We start from the raw sequence: 19,740 nt of genomic DNA on the forward strand, positions 1-19,740 counted from the left end.
CAGTGACACAAGAATGAGCAGGGGTAGATATAACAAATCCAAACACTCCGTTTCAGGCAGTGTCATCTGAGGCGCTTCACCAAACAGGGCTTGGTTTTCCAAAATCAGGCCAGCAGAGCCTCCTCAACTGTGCAGCTGGCCAAAGCTAAAGAAATCATCCCATTACCAAATGTATTTATCCATTTGTAGCCTATGTCAGCTGCATCACTTAGCTTTTACAAAGAAAAAGGCATTCAAAGAACAACAAAAGTAAATAAAACACGCCACCTACCAAGAAAGAACGGACGCATAATTATTTGCACAAAGCATTAGAAAATACTGTGATATTTTATTATTAAAAATGCTGCTGAAAAGTTTATACATATGTGTCCGGCCATATATATCTTCTATCATTACTTAAGGCAAAATAAAAAACAAAATTGCAAAATAATAACCCAAGGAACCATTAAACCCTGCGTGCCTTTGAAGATCAAGAATAAAAGCCTAGGAAACGATTTTTTTTTTCTTATTTTTCTCATTTTTTTTCTTTTTTCTCTTTTTCATAGATAGCAAGTATATTTTTTTCTCATAGAACTCTATGAAGATTCTATAACTTCTTTCCATGTAGAAATAAGATATCATTTAAGATGTACTAAATCACTTTTGATCATAATCCCCTGTAAAAGCTAAAGTTATTCACTTAACAGGAACTCTGTTTTTCCTTATTCAAATGTCACAAGCCTGACGCGTTACTGTACATATTGCTAGCAGGAGACAATTGGAAATACTAAACAAATACTGGAATTCACATTACAGACAGACGAAACCAGCATGGGTGCCACATATCACTTCCTTTGTAGTTTCACGGAGAGCCTATTTGTGGTTGCTCAGGTGGGGTCATACACTGCTTGCAGAAATGGCCTGATCATAGCTCTATGAAACAATGAATTGGGAATGAAATCTTACCATGACACCTCTCTGTAGGACAGAAATGTTGCTTCACGTGTGCTAAGTTGAGATAATAATATTTCACATATTTATATACAGAGAATCACTCTCAAATTTAACCCAAGATAAGCAATAGGATTTGGGGATGACTTTTATGCATTTCTAAAAACACTTTTCTTTTTTCTAGAGGTCACTCTCAAACACTGATACATCACTATAGTTTGAGTGTAGGGATTCAGTCATCAAAGGCTGTTACTGCAAAAGAGCCAGGCAGCTGGACAATTTTTATGAGGAATGTCCACTTTAGCAGAGAGATTTAAGACTGGATTTCTAGAATAACCCACAATGGAGCCGAGGGACATGATCTTCAAATATCTTTGGCTACTGTTTCTTGGTAATGCAATAATTTTTGAAAGACAAAATATAAAGTAACCGTTGCTACTATGTTTCCTTCCACCTTATAACACTCAAAACTTTCCTGAAAATGAGAAGAGAAATGAGAAAATGACAAGCTATTGGAAAGAAAAATCTCTGATCCCTAGGTCACCAATTTAAAATGGGTGAATAATTTCCATTCAATGTCTTCTCAGTGAAGTTATCCTAATTTCCCAGAAAACCCATGCAAAGCAGTTTTAATGTTCTATCCTTTTCTTCCCCCATTCTTCTACAATATTCATCATTTGGTGACCAGATATACAAATTCACAAAAAGTGATATTTTCAGACAATCATTTGTTTGATCCCAAAAATGATACAAAAAATTTTTAAAAACCTGCTTACTGATAAATAAGGGACCGAGTGCTTAAACAAAAAGGAAAGACACATGTCTTCCTTCAATCTGATTAGCTAAGCTGAGCAGGTACTTCATCGGCCAAACCCTCCCGCAGCTGCTAGGGAACACAGAGCCGTATTTACTCCACGGGGCATAGCCCCACCAAAGGCAAGCTTTCTTCTTTTTTTGGCAGGGCCCTGAAATGGGAAGCAACTCTTCCTAAACATATTCAAAGGGCCAGAGCTACAGAATGGGACTTGTATTTTTGTTTCTCCCTGCTGATTCTCTGTGTGTGCATGTCTCTAATTTAACAAGCTGTAAATACATTCCACTTTGGGGACTCATCTCTGTACTGCAATTTCATGAAGGCTAACACATACGAGTCAAAGTTTTTCAAAACAATAGTCTCCTAAGAATGCTCTTGCATGCACCTGTGCAACCTGACGGGGGAAATAGGCCACACAGACCGTCTGGGTCTTCTGTGGGACATCACATCCTCCTACAAATGAGAATCTCATGTAAGAAAATCCCATGTCTTTGTTTACCACAAGTAATTAAGAAGAAAAGCCTCTTTTGTTGGGGAGGAAACAGAGCTGATATGACTAATGTGTATATATATATATTTATATACATACAGAGCACAATGAAAAGCACAACCTTGCTAAAAGCTCTTTCAAACTGAAAACACCAATAAAAGCTTTTTTTCTTGTTTGTCTGTTTGTGGTTTTGTTTAAACTCACAGCTATATACATTTTTAATTTTTACAAAGTTTCTTAAATATAGTTCAGGCTGGCAAAACACCTCTTTGCACAGAACCATACAGATTTCACTGCGTAGTCCATTCTTTTATTTTAATAATAAATTTCTACGTTTCCTTCTCTCTGGATTACAGCTCCATGTGCTGGGCAAAAGCCCATTGACGCTTTCTTCACTTAAGGAGAGCCATCCATTGTGTGGCACAGAAAGAAATGTTTACATTTCCATTGTAATTAAAAAATATTCAGTGTCCTTGGGTGAGTTTCAGAAGTGTCAGCTGCTTCCATGATGTTAGAAACACCCAGGTCCTTGAAATGGTGATGTCCTATCACACTAAACATCGGTTGGAGTGGTAGAGATCTTAAAGCAGTATTGTAACAGAAATGTGTACCTTTCACATTTCATAGGGTCAGAAGTCGATCTCGTAATACTGGAAAACACCAACGAGAAGGGTCTGCTGGGATGGGATGACTGCCTTTTTGCATTTTTGTCTTAAGTCAGTGGGACAAAAACATTCCTGGTTTGGAGACTTTCTTTCCCTCTTTCTTTATCTCTTCTATGTTGCTGAGCAGGTGGTGCAGAGGGATAGGAGGGGAAATACGGCCAAGCTATACTCTAGTGGTGGAATGTCCGTGGGGTAAATTTGTACTGTTTTGTCCTCCACTGAAGGTGTTAAAAGTGTGCAAAGGCTGCATCCCCGTCAGTGTGTTTGGAATCATGGTGATGGTGTTTGGCGTCATAAGTGGGATATCATCTGGCGACCGGCGCAGCGTGAGGGTGTAGTCTGGTGGGCAGGTGAGCCTCAGCGTGTCATGTGCCTGCAGCGACTCACACTCGTGATCGTGTTCCAGCTGCTTCATCTGCAGAGACATGATCTCTTCGTTCTGGATGTGAGCGATATCATTTGTGGTGTTTCTCTGGGGACTCGGGCGCCTGTGAGTCTCATGGCGCCTCTTGTCCTTTTTGTAGTACAGAGCCGCAAAGGCTAAAATGTTGAGGAAGAGGAGCGATGCCCCGACGGCAATGGTGACACTTAATTCAGTGGAATAATCCCGTTTGGTTTCAATGAGGACAGTTGTGTCCTCGGGCCCCGTTTTGTGAGGGTCCTTAGAGTGTTTGGGATTGTTGGCAGGAGTGATTGCTGGGCGTTTGGTCGTTGGCCATATCTTGGCAGGTGATCGGCGGGTACCATAGGGAAATGATGTCATGTCTGGAGGAGGAACCTTTGTGGTTGTTGAAACGTACTGGAATATCTCGTTCAAGTTGTGCAAATGAGGAACGAGTTCCAACCAGAAAGCCACTTTCGTTGCCCGGTAGTGATCTCTCACTCTGGGTTTCAAGCCTATATGCAGGTAGAGCTGGTCTTTGGGATTATACTTGGACCAGGCCACTTCTTCAAAGCGGTTGGGTTTTGTGTGAATGAACTTGGTATCCTGAGGAACTGGTTGATTTGGATCACTGGGGTAGAAGGAAGAAAAAAAAGAAAGGTCATACTCTTCCACATGTGACATGAAATTATCTTAAACCAATAAATCAGGAAGTTACAATCTGCTCTTCATATATATTTTTCAATGAGCACAAAATACCCAAGCAGCAAAGGTACATTCTGCTTTAATCCTAGACATGTCTACCATGTTGTCTTTTCCCTTAAAAATTGCTTATTTTTCTTTTAAATATAAACCCTGATAGCAATATTATGGCATTTTTATAACATGTCTACTATTTTTAAGGCATCAAATGATCTTCAAAAATAAAGGCAAAAAAGGAAAACTAAGTGTCTCTAGGAACAATTTCAGTATTTCAAGTTTCACTCTCTTGAACTGGAAAACTCATCCAGGAGGGATTTGCTCCAAAGGGATATTTGGCAAGGTCTGGAGACATTTTTGGTTTTCATAGATGAAGGGTTGTTCTATGAAGGGTGGAGGTCAGTGATGCCACTAAACACCCTCTGGTGCACAGGAGAGACCCCCACAGCAAGGAAGTTATCTGGACCCAAATGTTAACAGTACTGAGGTTGAGAAATTCTGATTAAGAAGCTATTGTTCAAGAAATGGGCATTCTCTTTCTTGCTCAAGAATTTCTTTGGAAGTAAATGAATAAATGTTGCAGTTTTAGCAATGAAAATTGATATTAACAGTCAAAAATTGGTTTTATAATTAGAAAATGTTTGTAAACAGGCATATACACCATGTGTTTGCTCTCTATTTGAAAGTAAAATACCTAGTCTTCAAAATACCTTTTGAAGACTAAGTCTGGAAAACATGAAAGCACGCTATGTTAGCTGTAAGAAGTTTGCTAAAATGGCACATATAGTTATGATGAGGTTAACATGTTTAAGATAAATAAGACACCCGGAAACAAGCTGAGGGCTGTTACAGATGCTAAGCTGTGCTTGGAAACTATGAGCCAAAGAATTATCTTATTATTATTTGCACAAGTGGGCACAGGTAGAAGGAAAATCATAAAAATTTGGAGATAATTCATAAAACATAGGGCCTTTAATAAACATCTTTGCAACCAACTCTCTTAGGATAACACTTCCTCTTCAAAAAACAAATTACCAAATGCTAATTTCTTCCAGTTTTTGACGGTTTGTAAAGTAAGCTACAAAACAGTTACATCTTAAGGTTTATTTGTTATAAGAAAGATTTGAGATTACGCATGGTAAAATGTTATGTACTAGTTAGTACTGAACATTCAGATGTGATGTGCAGACCCAGGCAAGCAGGGAGTTGCAACATTCTGATCAATGGCTCCAGGTGTGAGTAAGATCTATCTTCCAGGTAACTTCTCCTTGGCGGCACTTTTGTGACACTGCCTCCAACCATTGCATGGCCTGCATGGCAGAAGGCTGCAGGACCAAGGAAGATCATGTATCTGTAGCCATTACCAGACATTGTGCAGGATCCAAACAATATACTTGACTCAGAGGTGACACATTTGCTAAAGGAAGATTTTATCCCCTCAGTCTGAGTCTGTGGTGATGATAAATCATTTCCCTGTATTCAACTTTCTGCAGCTCTGGCTAGTTAACAGCTGTGAAAACTTGAGCAAGTTTTCCAGCCAGTATTGGCCTTAACTTCTCTACATGGTGGATGAGAATATCAGGGTTGGAGGTAAGTGATGAAGGTTGAAAGATAATGACAAAATGTCTGGCATATGGTAAGAATTCAGGAAATATTATCCCCTCTCTTTCAAAATAAAAATTAGAACACCTACAATATTGCAGGGGAGGGAGAACTAGGGAGTGATATACTGTGTATCAGAGTACATACTGTATTTCTATATCGCATACATTGTACAGTGTATAAAAGTATATTGTATATTACATACTATATACAAGGATACTGTATAGCACAGTTTATACTGTATACTAACTGTATACTATATGCAGTATATATATGTGTGTATATTATGTGGGTATATATGTGTATGTGTATATCTATCTATAGATATAGATATAAGATGTATAATGTAATACAGAAGAAAAAGAAAGTTGACCTCTACCTTTTAGTTGAATGCACACTAACTGCTGTGTTTTCACTTTACTAAGAGGGTGAAAACAAATATATATAATCTGATAGGTTCTAATACCATGAGTTTTCTTATTTACTGATAAACAATATATTTGAAAAGTCTTCTGCTTTTTTATTTATTATACATGTATTCTTATATGGTTTTGAAAAAATGTTGGATTCAATGCAACATCTCATGTTTCTTGTGCTTCTTTAAGCTTTCTGAAATAATTTTAAAATTTTCAGTTATTTAATGTGTGTTAAAAGAAAAATAAGTGAATAAATATTTTAGGAAAAAAATCCACTAATATTAGTTATTGATTTTTAATATTCTAAAGAAACAAATGGAAGTGAAGATTCCTCCTTTTTTTCCATGGATCCAATTTTACTGAATTGGGTCTATTAGATGTGTGGCTGTATCATCTATTATGCAGTGAGCATCTAGGAGATGGAGTATTCTGTTCATTTTGGGTACTAGGCTATTTCTGAAGGAACTCAGGGTATATTTGAAAGGTAAAGAAAACACATTTAATTTGTTCTTGAAGAATAAAGCAGAGGATTTGGAAAATCCACAAAAGTGAGCTGCCGCCTGATACGGTCTGTCTATTAAAGATCTCAGAGATGCACAGCCAGAATTCTTAAACCCAGATACACTTGTGGAGATTATGATAGCCCAAGTCATTCTCCCTTACCAAACCCTCCAGACAGTGAGACCTACATGTGGGGTATCAGTGTTCTGTTTTTTAGATTTTATTCAGCATAAGGACTGTTTAAACTCCTGTGAGTAAAATTAAAGATTGTAATGACTGAGGATAGAAACACAAGTTGGTCTCTCCAGTAAAAGACTCAATGCATGTCTCTCTCCTTATCCCCCAGCACCTAACACGGCCATTTCCCCCTGCCCTGTTTTATTTGAGATGTAATCTTGGCAGCAGAGACTCAAGTGCATTTCTAAGGTCTAGTTCATTTCTTTAGCTAGAGATGGATATAGTACTATGATCTCTCTAAAAATGTCTGTGAATCCTCTCAGCTGTTCCTTTAAGTAGCACAGGTTTTCCTTATACCCAAAACATTGTTCGCAGTTAACGATCTGTTACCAAACTAGTTTATTATGCATTCAGTGACTCCTCTGCCACACCAGGTGGGGATGTTCATTCATTCAGCTTAAAATCCCTTTTTGGTAATAAAGGTTGCCTTTACAGCCAGAATTATGCTGCAACTCTGTAACCCATCCCCACTAAATACCTCATTGTAACTTCTTTCTTTCCTAAAGATTTAACAATAGTTGAATATAAATTAATCATAGGATACCAGTACATTCAAAAGCAGTGATGGCATCTGATGCAAACAGGATAGAAATCAATCTGCTGTACAAACCCCAGATTTGATGGAACAACATAAAAAAATCAAAATATGTGTTGACCTGATTTTCCATTACAAAACTCTCTTCTCATTTCTGACTTCCAATAGCACATAAGGTCTTCTACTATATTATTATAATGTATTGTTTGATTACTTTAAAGCACTGTTCTTTGTCATACCTTATAAATAAACCAAGATTCCCCTACTCCTTTTTGTCCATCTCTTTCCACACAGACCTCAAAATGAAAGAATCCTGGATCAATGAGCACCTAAATTTTGTTGATCAGCTTGGCCAAACCCCTTTTCTCCTATTCCCAAAGTAATTTTACAGGAAAAGGACTTTAATGCTCTAGAACCCTTTTCAAACTTCAGAGTTAGTTTTCACTTTTCCTTGATGCTGCTCAGAGTCAAGGAAAGATGTACTTTTCCAAAAATGGTCTCAATCTACCTTATTTCTACAATGCCTCTGCATGTTTGAGCTTACACAGTTCTCTTGCAGCATGATTTTAGTCCTCTGACCTGGACTAACATTGAAACTCCTCCTTGCTACAGGGGAGAATCCCGCTCAGGCACAGGCCTGGGCAACTGCTTCCCTATTCAAAACAATAATAAAAAAGAAATAGCAAGGATTACTTGAGGCCCTGGCATTCACTGATTTCAATATCCTGTCTTGATCAAGGTTTTCATAATTTAGAGCCTCGGCAGCGACTTCCTCCTCATTTCTACTCTGTGTACTCGCTGCCTCCGCCTTTCCAAGATGGGAGAGCCCTCTCACCTAATGCTACCGTGAAAATATGCAGCTGACATGATCTATAAGCAAGGATCCAATTGTCCCTCCCTTCCTCCTTCTTTCCTTCCTCCCCTCCTCCCTTCCCTCATTTCTCTTTCTTACCCTCCTTTTCCCTGTTTTCCTTCTTTCCCTCCCTCCCTCCCTTCTTCCTCTCCTCCCCCATCCCCTTTTTCCTTTTTCCTCCCTCTTCCTTCCTTCTTTTTCTCTCCCTCCATTTTTTCCTTCCCTCCCTCGCTACTCTTTCTTTTCTTCATCTCTTCTTTCTCCCTCCTCCCTTCCTCTCTTGCCTCTTTTCTTTCTTTCCTTTCCTTCCTTCCCTCTTTTCTTCCTTCCTCCCTTCCTTCCTTTCACCTTCCCTCCCTCCTTCCTTCCCTTCTTCTTTCCTTCCTCTCCTCCTCCCTTCCCTCTTTCTTTCCCTCCTTCCTCCCTTCCTTCACTCCTTTCTTGATTCCCTCCCTCCCTACTTTCTTCTCTTCTTCCCTCCCTCCCTCCTTCCCTCCCTTCCTTCCTTTGTCCCAACTGTCTTTCCTTCATTTCCTCCCTCCTCCCTTCCTTTCTTTTCTCTGCCATTAACATCCCAACATAATTTTTCTGTGCCCATCCCAAATCCAAAGGTTTATGTATACCAGGTATACGTGCCTTCAAACCTAGACTAAAGGTCAGAACCATCTGCTTTGAGATGTCTGCATAGAAGCATCCAGACACCATCCTCCTCATCTCGGCAAACACGTGCGCCATTGAGAGACTGTGCTGTGTCTGCAGGTTTAGAACGCCTGACATAACGCCCACTGAGAGTGGTGAAGCATGTCCTGGCACAATGCGATCCTCTCTCCACGGCACCGTGTAGTGACAGACACGCTGGGAGCTATTCTTGTTTCCTCCCGTCACCTCCAGTGCTGGAAGGGAACAGTGATGGTATGCAGAAATATGCCCTCCTGTTCTGTGAGTCATCGTCTGAGTGTGTGCTCTGCAGAACGGCGTTAAACTTGGCAGCTCACAGGATGACAACAGATAAGGTGCATCCCATACTTTCTCCTTACGGGCATCAGGTTGGTTCGTTCTCTGCACCTGGTGACCAGGGACTCCTTCTCTGCCCTGGAGTGATCGGGCCACCACCCAATTTACAATAAACAAATAACTAGCAGCTGCAACTGAGGTCCTTGTCATCCACTGACGAATACCTAGCTCACCAGACTGTGCCTGACGGTGATATTCCCCATTTCCTTCTTTTATGGAGCTGCCATGGAGGTGTGATCACTTAATCTATTTGTATTTGAATCCACACGTTGCATTTCACATGGGATGTAAGTTCTGAGTAACTTCCTTGAGGAATCATTTGAGTCATTCTAATACCTTTCCAATGCATTAAAAGAGCTCACTGCATTAATACACTCAGTGTTATTTCAGGGATGTTTCCCATGGGCGGAAGAAACAAAAATAGAGGCTTCAGACGGACTGACATTCGAGCTCTGGGTACCTCAATGAACTCTCTCTACCAGCAGCTTTTGATTTCAGTAGCATCAGAGTGTTTCTCCAAGTTCCAGCAGTAATTCCTTCCTCATCTCTTCCAGTCATGTCAGGGCCTTCATGAAAGCTAGACGAACCCTCAACACAGACCATGAATGGCAACATGAATGTATTCCCTAAATGCAGGGGGGAAACCACAGGCTCTAAGCCAAGTGGTTTTAAGAAACAGATTCATGGCATGAAAAAGCACTCAGTAACAGAGAGAGCACTGTGGTATTCTCACGGCTCTCTCAGACCTTCATGATGTCTTGGTAAAAGCATCCATTTGGTGCCAGCAGTGATAACGATCACCTCATGGAACTAATTAACTTCCTTTATCTTTTTCTGTCTTTTTTCCTTTTTTTTCATAATGAGAGAGCCAGTCTCAGTCTCACAGCCCTTGGGAGTCAGGAAGAGCTAATGAGAATTTAACAGCATTATTTAGATTTCACTATTGCTTTAATGGTTCTATAAAATGTATGAGGAATGATTCTAGCTTTCCACTTAAGATAATCATATAAAGTTTATTTTCAAATCATGTAAGGAGGAAAAGAAAAAGCATATGGTTTTAATAAAAGTAAGTAAAGAGAGTGTTTACAGACCAAGTCAGTAATACCTTTAGATGCCAATGTAGTGAAGATTGAATGAGTATAGCCATGTTGATGGAAGTCTTTAGGCTTCAAGAAGATGAAATTCTCTGCAAGGGCAGACACCACTTATCTTAGTGCTGTCACAAAAGAGGGCCTGGCCCTGGCTTCACAAGGTATTAGAGATTGAATACTGGCTCCCCGTAAAGTAAGATACGTTGAAGTCCTAACCCCAGTACCTCAGTATGTGAGCTTATCTGGAAATAGGGTAACTGCAGATATGACTATTTATGTTAAGATGAGGTCATACTGGAGTAGGGTGAGCTTCTAATGCGCCTTGGCAGATGCTCTTATAGGAAGACAGCCATGTGGAGACAGAGACACACGGGGAGGCCGTAAGATGACAAACACACAGAGTGGGGTGGTGCAGCTGCAAGGCAGGAATGCCAAAGTCTGCACCCAAACACGAGTAACTAAGAAGCAGCAAAGAAATACCTTCCTATAGCTTTTGGAGGGAACTTGGCCCTGCAAGCACCTTCATTTGCAACTTCTGGCCTTAGGAAGTGTAAACCGATAAATTTCTGTTGTTATAAGACACACACTTTTTGGGTTTTTTTTTTTTTTTTTTTTTTTTTAAGACAAAGGTTTCGTTCTGTCGCCCAGGTTGGAGTGCAGTGGTGCAAACATGGCCCACTGCAGCCTCGACCTCCTGTGCTCAAGTGATCCCTCTGCCTCAGCCTCCTGAGAAGCGGAGACTCTCGGCCTATGCTACCATGCCCAGCTAAATTTTTTCATTTGTTTTGTAGAGATGGACTCTCACTATGTTGCCCAGGCTGGTCTTAAACTCGTGGCTTCCTCAGGCGATCCTCCTGCCTTGGCCTCCTAAAGTACTGGGGTCACAGGCATGAGCCACTGCACCCAGCACAGACATACAGTTTTTGATACTCTGATAACAGCAGCCCTAACAGACTAATAAACAAGGTTTACTTTTTAAAAAAAAAGTATAATTTGATTTCAACAATTTATTCACACAAGAAAGAACCTTTCAGTGATAAGACAAGCATTTCCATCAAATGTGGGTCCCTCTTCCCTTCTCCTCCAGGTAGCCTTTCTCAGACCAAATCTACAAAGCCTGATTATTGAAAGTTGGTGTCCAGGTGATACCTTTTCCACTACAAAAACATGCTGTACTTTTGCCAAGAGCACAAAACATTCTTAAACCACTCCCCACCCAAACCACTTTGGAATCTTTGTACAGTATGCCAGCTGCTAAACACGTAGGCATTGAAACCACCAGCATTCTCAGATCTTCTAAGGATTACTGTGCATAACTCATGTGTGGCAGGGCCACTGCAGTCTCAGAGCCTCATTCCGCATGGGAAGATTTACCCTCCCTGGGCGACAGGCACATCTCTCTCTCTCTCTCATTCAGTGTAAAGAGGCTCAGGGTGACGATGGAGGCACACACTGGTAGAACAGAATGACACCCCATCCATTTCCACAGTTACATTATTAGACAAGAGAAAATGAAAAGATGCCACAATGTCTGGAGCTATTTAGGATGTTTTGGGTTCTTTTCTCCCATGGTTTGCAGAGAATCCGCTCGGCAGAATATTGGCAGACTCGGTTGTATATGTGCTTTTTGTATATTTTATATTTTCTACTATATTTAGGCCAATAAATGAGCTTTCCTGTGAGATACACATATATGTGTGTTTGTGTGTATGTGTTTATATATGCAAGCCATATAGCAATATGATACAAATATCATATATTTTATTTGCTCTATCTCTATAGCTATTTATATAGCAAAGAAAATACAAATATATATTTGTGTATGTATATACATATTTGTATTTGTATATATAGTATATATATTTGTATTTGTATACAAATATATATACTATATATATTGTATTTGTATATATAGTATATTTATTTGTATTTGTATATACAAATATATTTGTGTGTGTATATATACAAATACAAATATATATGTACTATATATTATACATATGGGAATATCTATATTTTTATAGAGACATTAAATATATATAGGAATATATATTTATATTTCTGTATAATTATTATGATATGTGTTTTCATTCCTATGGCCAGGCAATCAACACAATTCCCCAAGTGGTGCATGTGCTGTGATACCCTCACAAATTAACAAAAGAGATATGGTTGAAATTAGACTTAAAACTCTGTAATCAGGGCTGGCGTGGTGGCTCACACCTGTAATCTCAGCACTTTGGGAGGCTGAGGTGGGAAGATCGCTTGAGCCCAAGAGTTTGAGACCAGCTCGCGTGACACAGCAAAACCCTGTCTCTAACAAAACAAAATTAGCTGAGTAAGTTGGTGTGCATCTGCAGTCCCAGCTATTCAGAAGGTTGATGTAGGAGGATCCCTTGAGCCCAGGAGTTTGAGAAAAGCCTGGGCAACATAGCAAAGCTGTCTACAAAAATCCATGTAAGGGCATGGAGGTGCACGCCTGTAGTCCCAGCTACTCAAGAGGCTGAGATGATGAGAGGATCACATGAACCCATGAGTTTGGGGCTTCAGTGAGCTATGATTGTGCCAGTACACTTCAGCCTAGGCAACAGAGTGAGACCCTGTTTCTACCAAAAAAAAACAAAAACAAAACCGTTTAATCAGCTATTAACAGAACCGTCCTATATGTATGAGTCCTGCACCTGCAGGCAGGAACTCTGGAATTCCCAATGGGCAATTAGAACTCTAGTAAAAATCTGGTTTGACAGTTGTTTTACGCCTATAACACTTTAGGAGTAAAGAAAAAAATGAGTTCCATAGATGTTGCGGGAGAAGCTGCCTGTTACTGCGTGTGTAAGCGTATATCTGTGTGTATATGTGTGCACACATGTGTATGTGTGTGTACGCACGTGTGCTCCTGCAAGTGGCAGTAGAAGCAATACCTATATTGAGGACCCAAACAAGTGACGAGGACAGCGATACCCCAGCACGAAGAAGAACGTACCCAGTTTTGGCGAAGTTCGTCCAGTAGGTCATGACCACGGCGCTGAGCATGACGTCGTTCTTGGAGAAATTACAACTGAAGAGCTCGGTGGGACCGACCATGGGGATGCCGAAGACGTAGGGGACCTCATCGCCATGGGCCGAATCCGCCCAGCTGGGCTTCATTTCGCTTTGGCAGTGATGATAGAAGGCATAGAAGTAGGTGGGGGAGCCGTACTGCGCGTGCAGGTCGGCGGTGGCCACGGCGGGGGCCACCCACTGGTGGTCAGTGAAGAGAGCCACCAGCGTTTTCCGCCGCGTCTCCGGGTTTTCCTTATCGGCCCAGTCTGTGTACATGAACTTGATAGTCTCGCGCAAAGTGTCTTTCCCTTCAGGATAGCCGTAAAGGTTGTCCACGAAGTTGGACACGGAGAAGTCGAAGTCATTGGGCGTCACACCGTCCTCGTTATCCACGATGCCGTCCACGAACTTCAAGCCTTCCCCTTGGTTGACGCCCAGCATGATGTCATAGTTGAGGAACTCGCCTTGCTCCATCAGGATCTGAGGGTCGTCTGGGATGACGTCGCCGTCAATCACGGGCCCGAAGGCTATGTGGTAGGTGGCTGGGGTGATGGTCTGCTGGATGAGCTCCTTGTAGTTCTTGTTCCGCAGGCATTCTACCATGTCCGTGGTGTCCAGCATGTTGCAGCCGACCTTGTCTGCCAATATCCGAGTGTACTTGGCCGGCTGGTAGTTCACTGCCCAGCTGGACAGGGCGGTGCCGCTCTGAATGATGGCCTTCTGGAAGAGACCTGCAGGTGCAAAATTGTGGACATGCAAATGAAAACCCGCAGGACAGAAACGCAGCTTTTACTGAGCAATGAAGGCTGTGATTGTCTCTCAGGCATGTGAATTTCTGGACGTAGTAGCATTCAACTCTGTCAGGGGACCTTTTACCCATTTTCATTTCGATTTCCCCTTCCCCCCTCCTCCTGAACATTCATTTTAGGCAATGTTATTCTACACACACAGACACAACACACACACACACACGAGTTTAAGGAAATGAAACCACATTTACACTTTTCCTGCACTGGTAAAATACATGTGATTTCTTTTTCCTTCCACAATCCAGTGTCGTTTTTGCTTCCTTGCCTCCAGATGCCATATATAAAAACTCCAACAGCAACTGCATTCCCCATTTCCAAGAAAAAAAAAAAATGCTTTAAGCTAGTAAAAGGTCAAAGGCCCTCTTGTCTCACAAGCGAAACTAGGTATCTCTTCATTAGGGGAAAAAAAATAAATCCACTTGAATCAACTTCAGAGTATTAATTCAGAAATGCATTTCTACTTATACCTTGAGTCTAATGAAGATATTAAGATCTGGCAATTAAAATAAATACATTGAGTTAGCTATGCTTAAAGAAATCCTCAACTGGGTGCCTAAATGAGTATTTTTTGAAGTCACTTCTTTCAAAACTACATCCATTGGAAACTCAGAGATGTGTATATTTTATTTTGCCACATATAAAAAATGCTTTGCTTGGTGAGAAACTTGAAAAAGCATGGGTAATTTTAGGAGTAAAATTCTGTGTAGCTTAAAATTCTCCATGAGTTCAGTCTACTACATGGATGTCCAGAAGTATAAAATCTGTATTTTTAACCACGACAGGACAAGAGAGGCGGGCTGTAAAAATCAGCATTCCATTTACGATCGCTTCCCGCCGTTTCCGTGGATCCCAGCCCGAGTCGGGCACTAAAGAGTAAGGCATTCAGCTGTGAGTCCAGAAGTTCATGCCCTGTCGATTTTTAAGGTCACAGAAGCAATCAAATACGAGGAAAATATGATAGTCATCAGGAAGATGTGATTTTAAAGATTGGAGGATTGCCCAAAGATGACACACAGGACTGCAACTTGAAACCAATATGGCTTTGACCAAAATGTCATCAAAGCCATCTTGGGAACGTTTCTGTCAGAAATGTGCAAGTATTGACTTGCATGCTTGGCTCTGAAGATTATTTTAAAATGTCCAAACAAAAAAACAAAAACAAAAACAAAAAAAACCAAAAAAAGTCAATATGTATTCAGTTGGATACTTTCAGTAGTTAAAACATTCAGAATTGGAAAAAATGCTGTGAGAAGTTCCTTTCCTGCCTTTCTCATAACTACTGGCAGTAATTTAGGCAGTAGTGTATATATAAGTAACATACATAAAACATTTATTTGTATGTTAGGGAAGCAGTATAACTCCTGATAAGACTAAAATAGTTGGATAATGAAAAAAAATCACCCATAATTCATACTTTAAAACACAACTCACCTTAGCATAATGAGTATGCTAGGAATTCACTTAATTCTTAGCTCTTTCCCCCCATTCAAATGTCTGTTTTGCATAGCTGAGCCCAATATTTATATAGCTATCTACACTGTGTTTTTCCAGCTGATGTAGATCTTAGGTAAATTCTTAAATTATTGTTATTTTGAGTAAATACATATGGTTCATTATAATTCTCCTCTCCTTTTGATCTTGTAGCTTTTCATTTCATTCTTTGCTATGATACTAATACTGGGGTGAATATCTTCATAAAACTATCACTTTCCACGAGTACTTTGTCTTCATTAGACCACATAACCAGCAAGGAATTCCTAAGGCAAACAGTCTGGGTATTTTTATTTTTATTTCAGACAGGGTATCACTCTGCTACCCAGGCTGGAGTGCAGTGGCGGGATCTCGGCTCGCTGCAGCCTCTGCCTTCCAGGATCAAATGATCCTTCCACCTCAGCTTCCCAAGTAGCTGGGACTACAGATGTGTCACTTTTTTGTAGAGACAGGGTTTCGCCACGCTGCCCAGGCTGGTCTTGAACTCCTGGACTCAAGCAATCTGCCCACCTCGGCCTCCCAAATTGCTGGGATGATAGGCAGGAGCCTGGCTTGCATTTTTCATAATTCTTGATTATATTGATGGGCTGTTTAGAAGCATGCCGTGCAGAAATGACTGATGCAAAGGTATAATAATTTCCAACCTATTGACTTAAATAATTAACACCTCCCTCCAATTAATGTGGCTTACATGTGTTTGATTACTCCTAAAGTTGGTTCTGACTGCTTTCTAAATCTACAATTGTGATTGTATCAATTGAGAAAAGTGAAAATCTAGGTATTTTCAAAAATGCCATATAAATCTCTCTACCAAAGGGTTCATCAGATTCTTCACTTTTCCTGTTTTTGAAATAAAGTTAATACAAACATGAGCCTTTCCTCTTATTAGCACTACTAGGAGATCAAAGGCTATTTGGTCTCACGGGCAAAGCATTATGAACTAAAAACTCAAGGAATTTAGAGTTTGGAGGATTTTAGGAAACCCTCATCTGTCCTATCTTGGAAATTAAGACACTGAGGAGCATAGTGATCCAGAAACTTGTCCAGATGGTGCTGGAAGTGAAGAAAGTCCTGCAGTTACTCTAAAGAAACATGCTTTTTAATTGTATTTATTTATTTATTTATTTATTTATTTATTTATTTATGTTGGGACAGGATCTCACTCTGTCACCCAGACTGAAGTGGAACCTCACAGTTCACTGCAGCCTCAACATCCCTGGCTCAAGCGATCCTCCCACCTCAGCCTCCCAAGTAACTGGGACCACAAGCAAGTGCCACCAGACCCAGCTGGTTTTTATTTTTATTTTTGTACAAAAGGGGTCTTGCTACGTTGACCAGGCTGGTCTCAAACTCCTGAGCTCAAGCCATCCTCTCCCCTCAGCCTCCCAAAGTGCTGGGATAACAGCCATGAGCCACAATATCCAGCTGGTAACTTTAAAAATAATAATTCCAGAGGTCAAGGTGGGTGGACCACTTGAGGTCAGGAAATTCAAGACTGGCCTGGCCAACATGGTGAAAGTCCATCTCTACTAAAAATACAAAAATTAGCCAGGCACAGTGGTGGGCACCTGTAATCCCAGCAACTCGGGAGGCTGAGGCAGGAGAATCGTTTTGAATCCAGGAGGTGGATGTTGCGGTGAGCCAAGATTGTGCCACTGCACTCCTGCCTAGGAGACAGAGTGAGAGTCCCTGAAAATAAAAAAAAAAATCCATGAAGGTTTTGAGAACTTCAGGTTCAGTCAGTGTGGTGCCATTCTGAAGACCACTGATGATACAGAACAAATTACAAAGCTGTCTTGATGACTGAGATGGCTATTAGGGATATTCATTTGCACGTGGCCTGGTAACCCAGGGCTGGATCTGCTCTGCAGATTTTCCTGCTTCTTCCTTTTAGGCCACAGCCAAGAATTTGTGATCCTGTTTCCAGAACCAATTGCCTCAAATTCCTGTGGACTCCCCTTTGAAGTCTCCCATCAGATACTGCAGGGAGCCTCCTTCACAAAGGGACAGCAGGGAATCCACCGAGTGAGCCTCCGGGGAAAGCCTCAGTCACTCCTGCAGGGCTCGGGGTGTGGCTGCCTATGCTGACCATTACTTAGGCAGCATAACCATCTGCCTAAGTGATTACTCCTGATCTTGAACTCCTGGACTCAAGCAATCCGCCCACCTCGGTCTCCCAAATTGCACATCTGGTTGGGTACGGTTGCCTATGCTGACTACCTGTCCATGTGCACGTCTGGTTGAGGTAACATGATGCACATGTGTTTTTGCGGTTTCCTCTTTCTCTGCTTTGCCAACATCAGCTTTTTCCAGGGTAACACCAGGGCCCCAGGGAGGGTTTGGAGCTCCCACAGGGATAAGCAGAGGACCTCAGGCTGACTGACCCAGCAAGGAGGTCCTTCCTAAAAGTCATATTTGCAGGAGAGAGAGGAAGGGAGAGGGGAAAGCAAACTGTGGACACCTCCTAGTACTGCATGCTGATCTGACCAGGAAGGAGGTCCTTTGCTGAAAGTTGTATTTGTAGGAGAGGAAGAAAGGGAGGGAGAGAGAGAGAAAGAAAGAGAGGGACAGAGGGAGAGGGGAGAAAGGGAGAGAGGAAAGGAGATACTGAGGAAGAGAATGGGGAGACAGAGAGAAGGAGAGAGAGGAAAGGGGGGGAAGGGAGAGAGAGGAGGGGGGACAGTGTGAGTGGGAGAGAGAGAGGGAGGGGGGAGAGACAGTAGAGGGAGGTGAGAGAGAGAGACAGAGAGAGTGAGAGACAGTGCAAAAGAGAGAGAGGGAGTGGGCGAGAGGGAGAGGGAGGAGGATGTAGAGAGGGAGAGAGAAGAGAGGATGAGAGAGGGAGAGAGAAGAGTGGGAGGGGAAGAGCAAGAAGAGATGGAGGGAGACAGTCAGGGAGAGAGACACTATTCCTCTGGGTAGAATCTACTTCTAAACAAATGCACCAGACATGTTTCAATATTTCCAGAAGATTTAAAGAATTAATATAAATTAGAGAAGTGACTTCTTAAAAAACATGTGGCTAAAAGCCCTGATGGTTACAAAATCTATACACCCGCATCCCTTATCCACATACTGTCTCTTCCATATCACTCTTACTAAGTTGTAGCTAGAAGTTAATAAAATTTCAAATAGTCAAATACAGTCAGAATGGCAAAAGAAACAAAAGTGTCGAGACTTCTAAAGTAGTTATTTTGTTCCAATCATTGTAACCAACACCTAATTGTCACACATTTAAATTAGGAGAAAAATATTGCTGACCAAGCATGGTGGCTCACATCTGTCATCCCAGCACTTTGAGAGGCCAAGGCAGGAGGATTGCTTGAGCCCATGAGTTTGAGACCAGCCCAGGCAAACACAGCAAGACCACTTCTCTATAAAAAGTTTAAAAAATCAGCCAGTAGTCCCAGGTATTCAGGAGACTGAGATGGGGAAAGTCTTAAGCCCAGGAGTTGGAGGCTGCAATGAGCTATGATCGTGCCACTGCACTCCAGCCTGGGTGACAGAGCAAATGGAACAAAAGCTGACTTAAAAGACATAAAGATGGATTCATCTGATCTTTTGGGCATTTTCTGTTGCCAGAGTGACTTCTAGCAACCCGAACATGCATCTGAGATATGAACTCTGACCATTCATTTCTTGGTTCAGTGCATTAGACTGTCCACCCTGGGGGCGCCATTATTACCTTCTGAGTAGTGGGACAGGGTCAACAGGCTGACACAGGAGGCCCCGGCCCCCGAGCCAAAGATGGTCACTCGCTTGGGGTCCCCGCCAAAGGCTCCCACATTCTCCTCGATCCACCTCAGTGCTTGAATCTGATCCAGGAGCCCATAGTTGCCTTTTGCTGCCTGGTCACCGGTACTTAAAAACCCTACAAAAGAACAAAAGACATTTTTGGTGGTCAAATATAAAAAGTGCATACACATCTCTGCTATTTGAAAAGATATCTCATAGCTTGTCTTCTTCATTCTCTCTCTCCTCAACCCTCACCCCCATAAATTAGAGGAAGAAGAGGAGAAAAAATGTTGTGGCAGAAATAATTATATAAACAATGGTTACTGTTTAGGTTGATGTTATGATACCATGGCATCTTTGGGTATACATGTGGCTAATATAGAAGGCAAAATGAATCTAAAATAATAATAACATGAAGCGATCCCAGAAGACGT

At 41.4% G+C, this 19,740-nt stretch overlaps 1 protein-coding gene across 10 annotated transcripts in view; it reads right to left on the minus strand.

Moving 5' to 3' along the window:
- Positions 1-292: 292 nt before the first annotated feature.
- Positions 293-19,740, minus strand: part of NLGN4X (neuroligin 4 X-linked) — a 347,312-nt gene continuing 327,864 nt past the window's right edge. For all 10 annotated transcript variants that reach the window (XM_031660609.1, XM_031660611.1, XM_031660613.1 and 7 more), the window contains 3 exons: positions 19,257-19,442; positions 13,213-14,002; positions 293-3,912 (listed from right to left, as the gene is read on the minus strand). In XM_031660609.1, the coding sequence (XP_031516469.1) occupies positions 3,063-3,912; positions 13,213-14,002; positions 19,257-19,442 (1,826 nt within the window). In that variant the 3' untranslated portion in view covers positions 293-3,062. The remainder of the gene's footprint in view (positions 3,913-13,212; positions 14,003-19,256; positions 19,443-19,740) is intronic.

This window comes from Papio anubis, chromosome X, assembly GCF_008728515.1.
Source record: "Papio anubis isolate 15944 chromosome X, Panubis1.0, whole genome shotgun sequence".
NCBI classification, from domain to species: domain Eukaryota; kingdom Metazoa; phylum Chordata; class Mammalia; order Primates; family Cercopithecidae; genus Papio; species Papio anubis.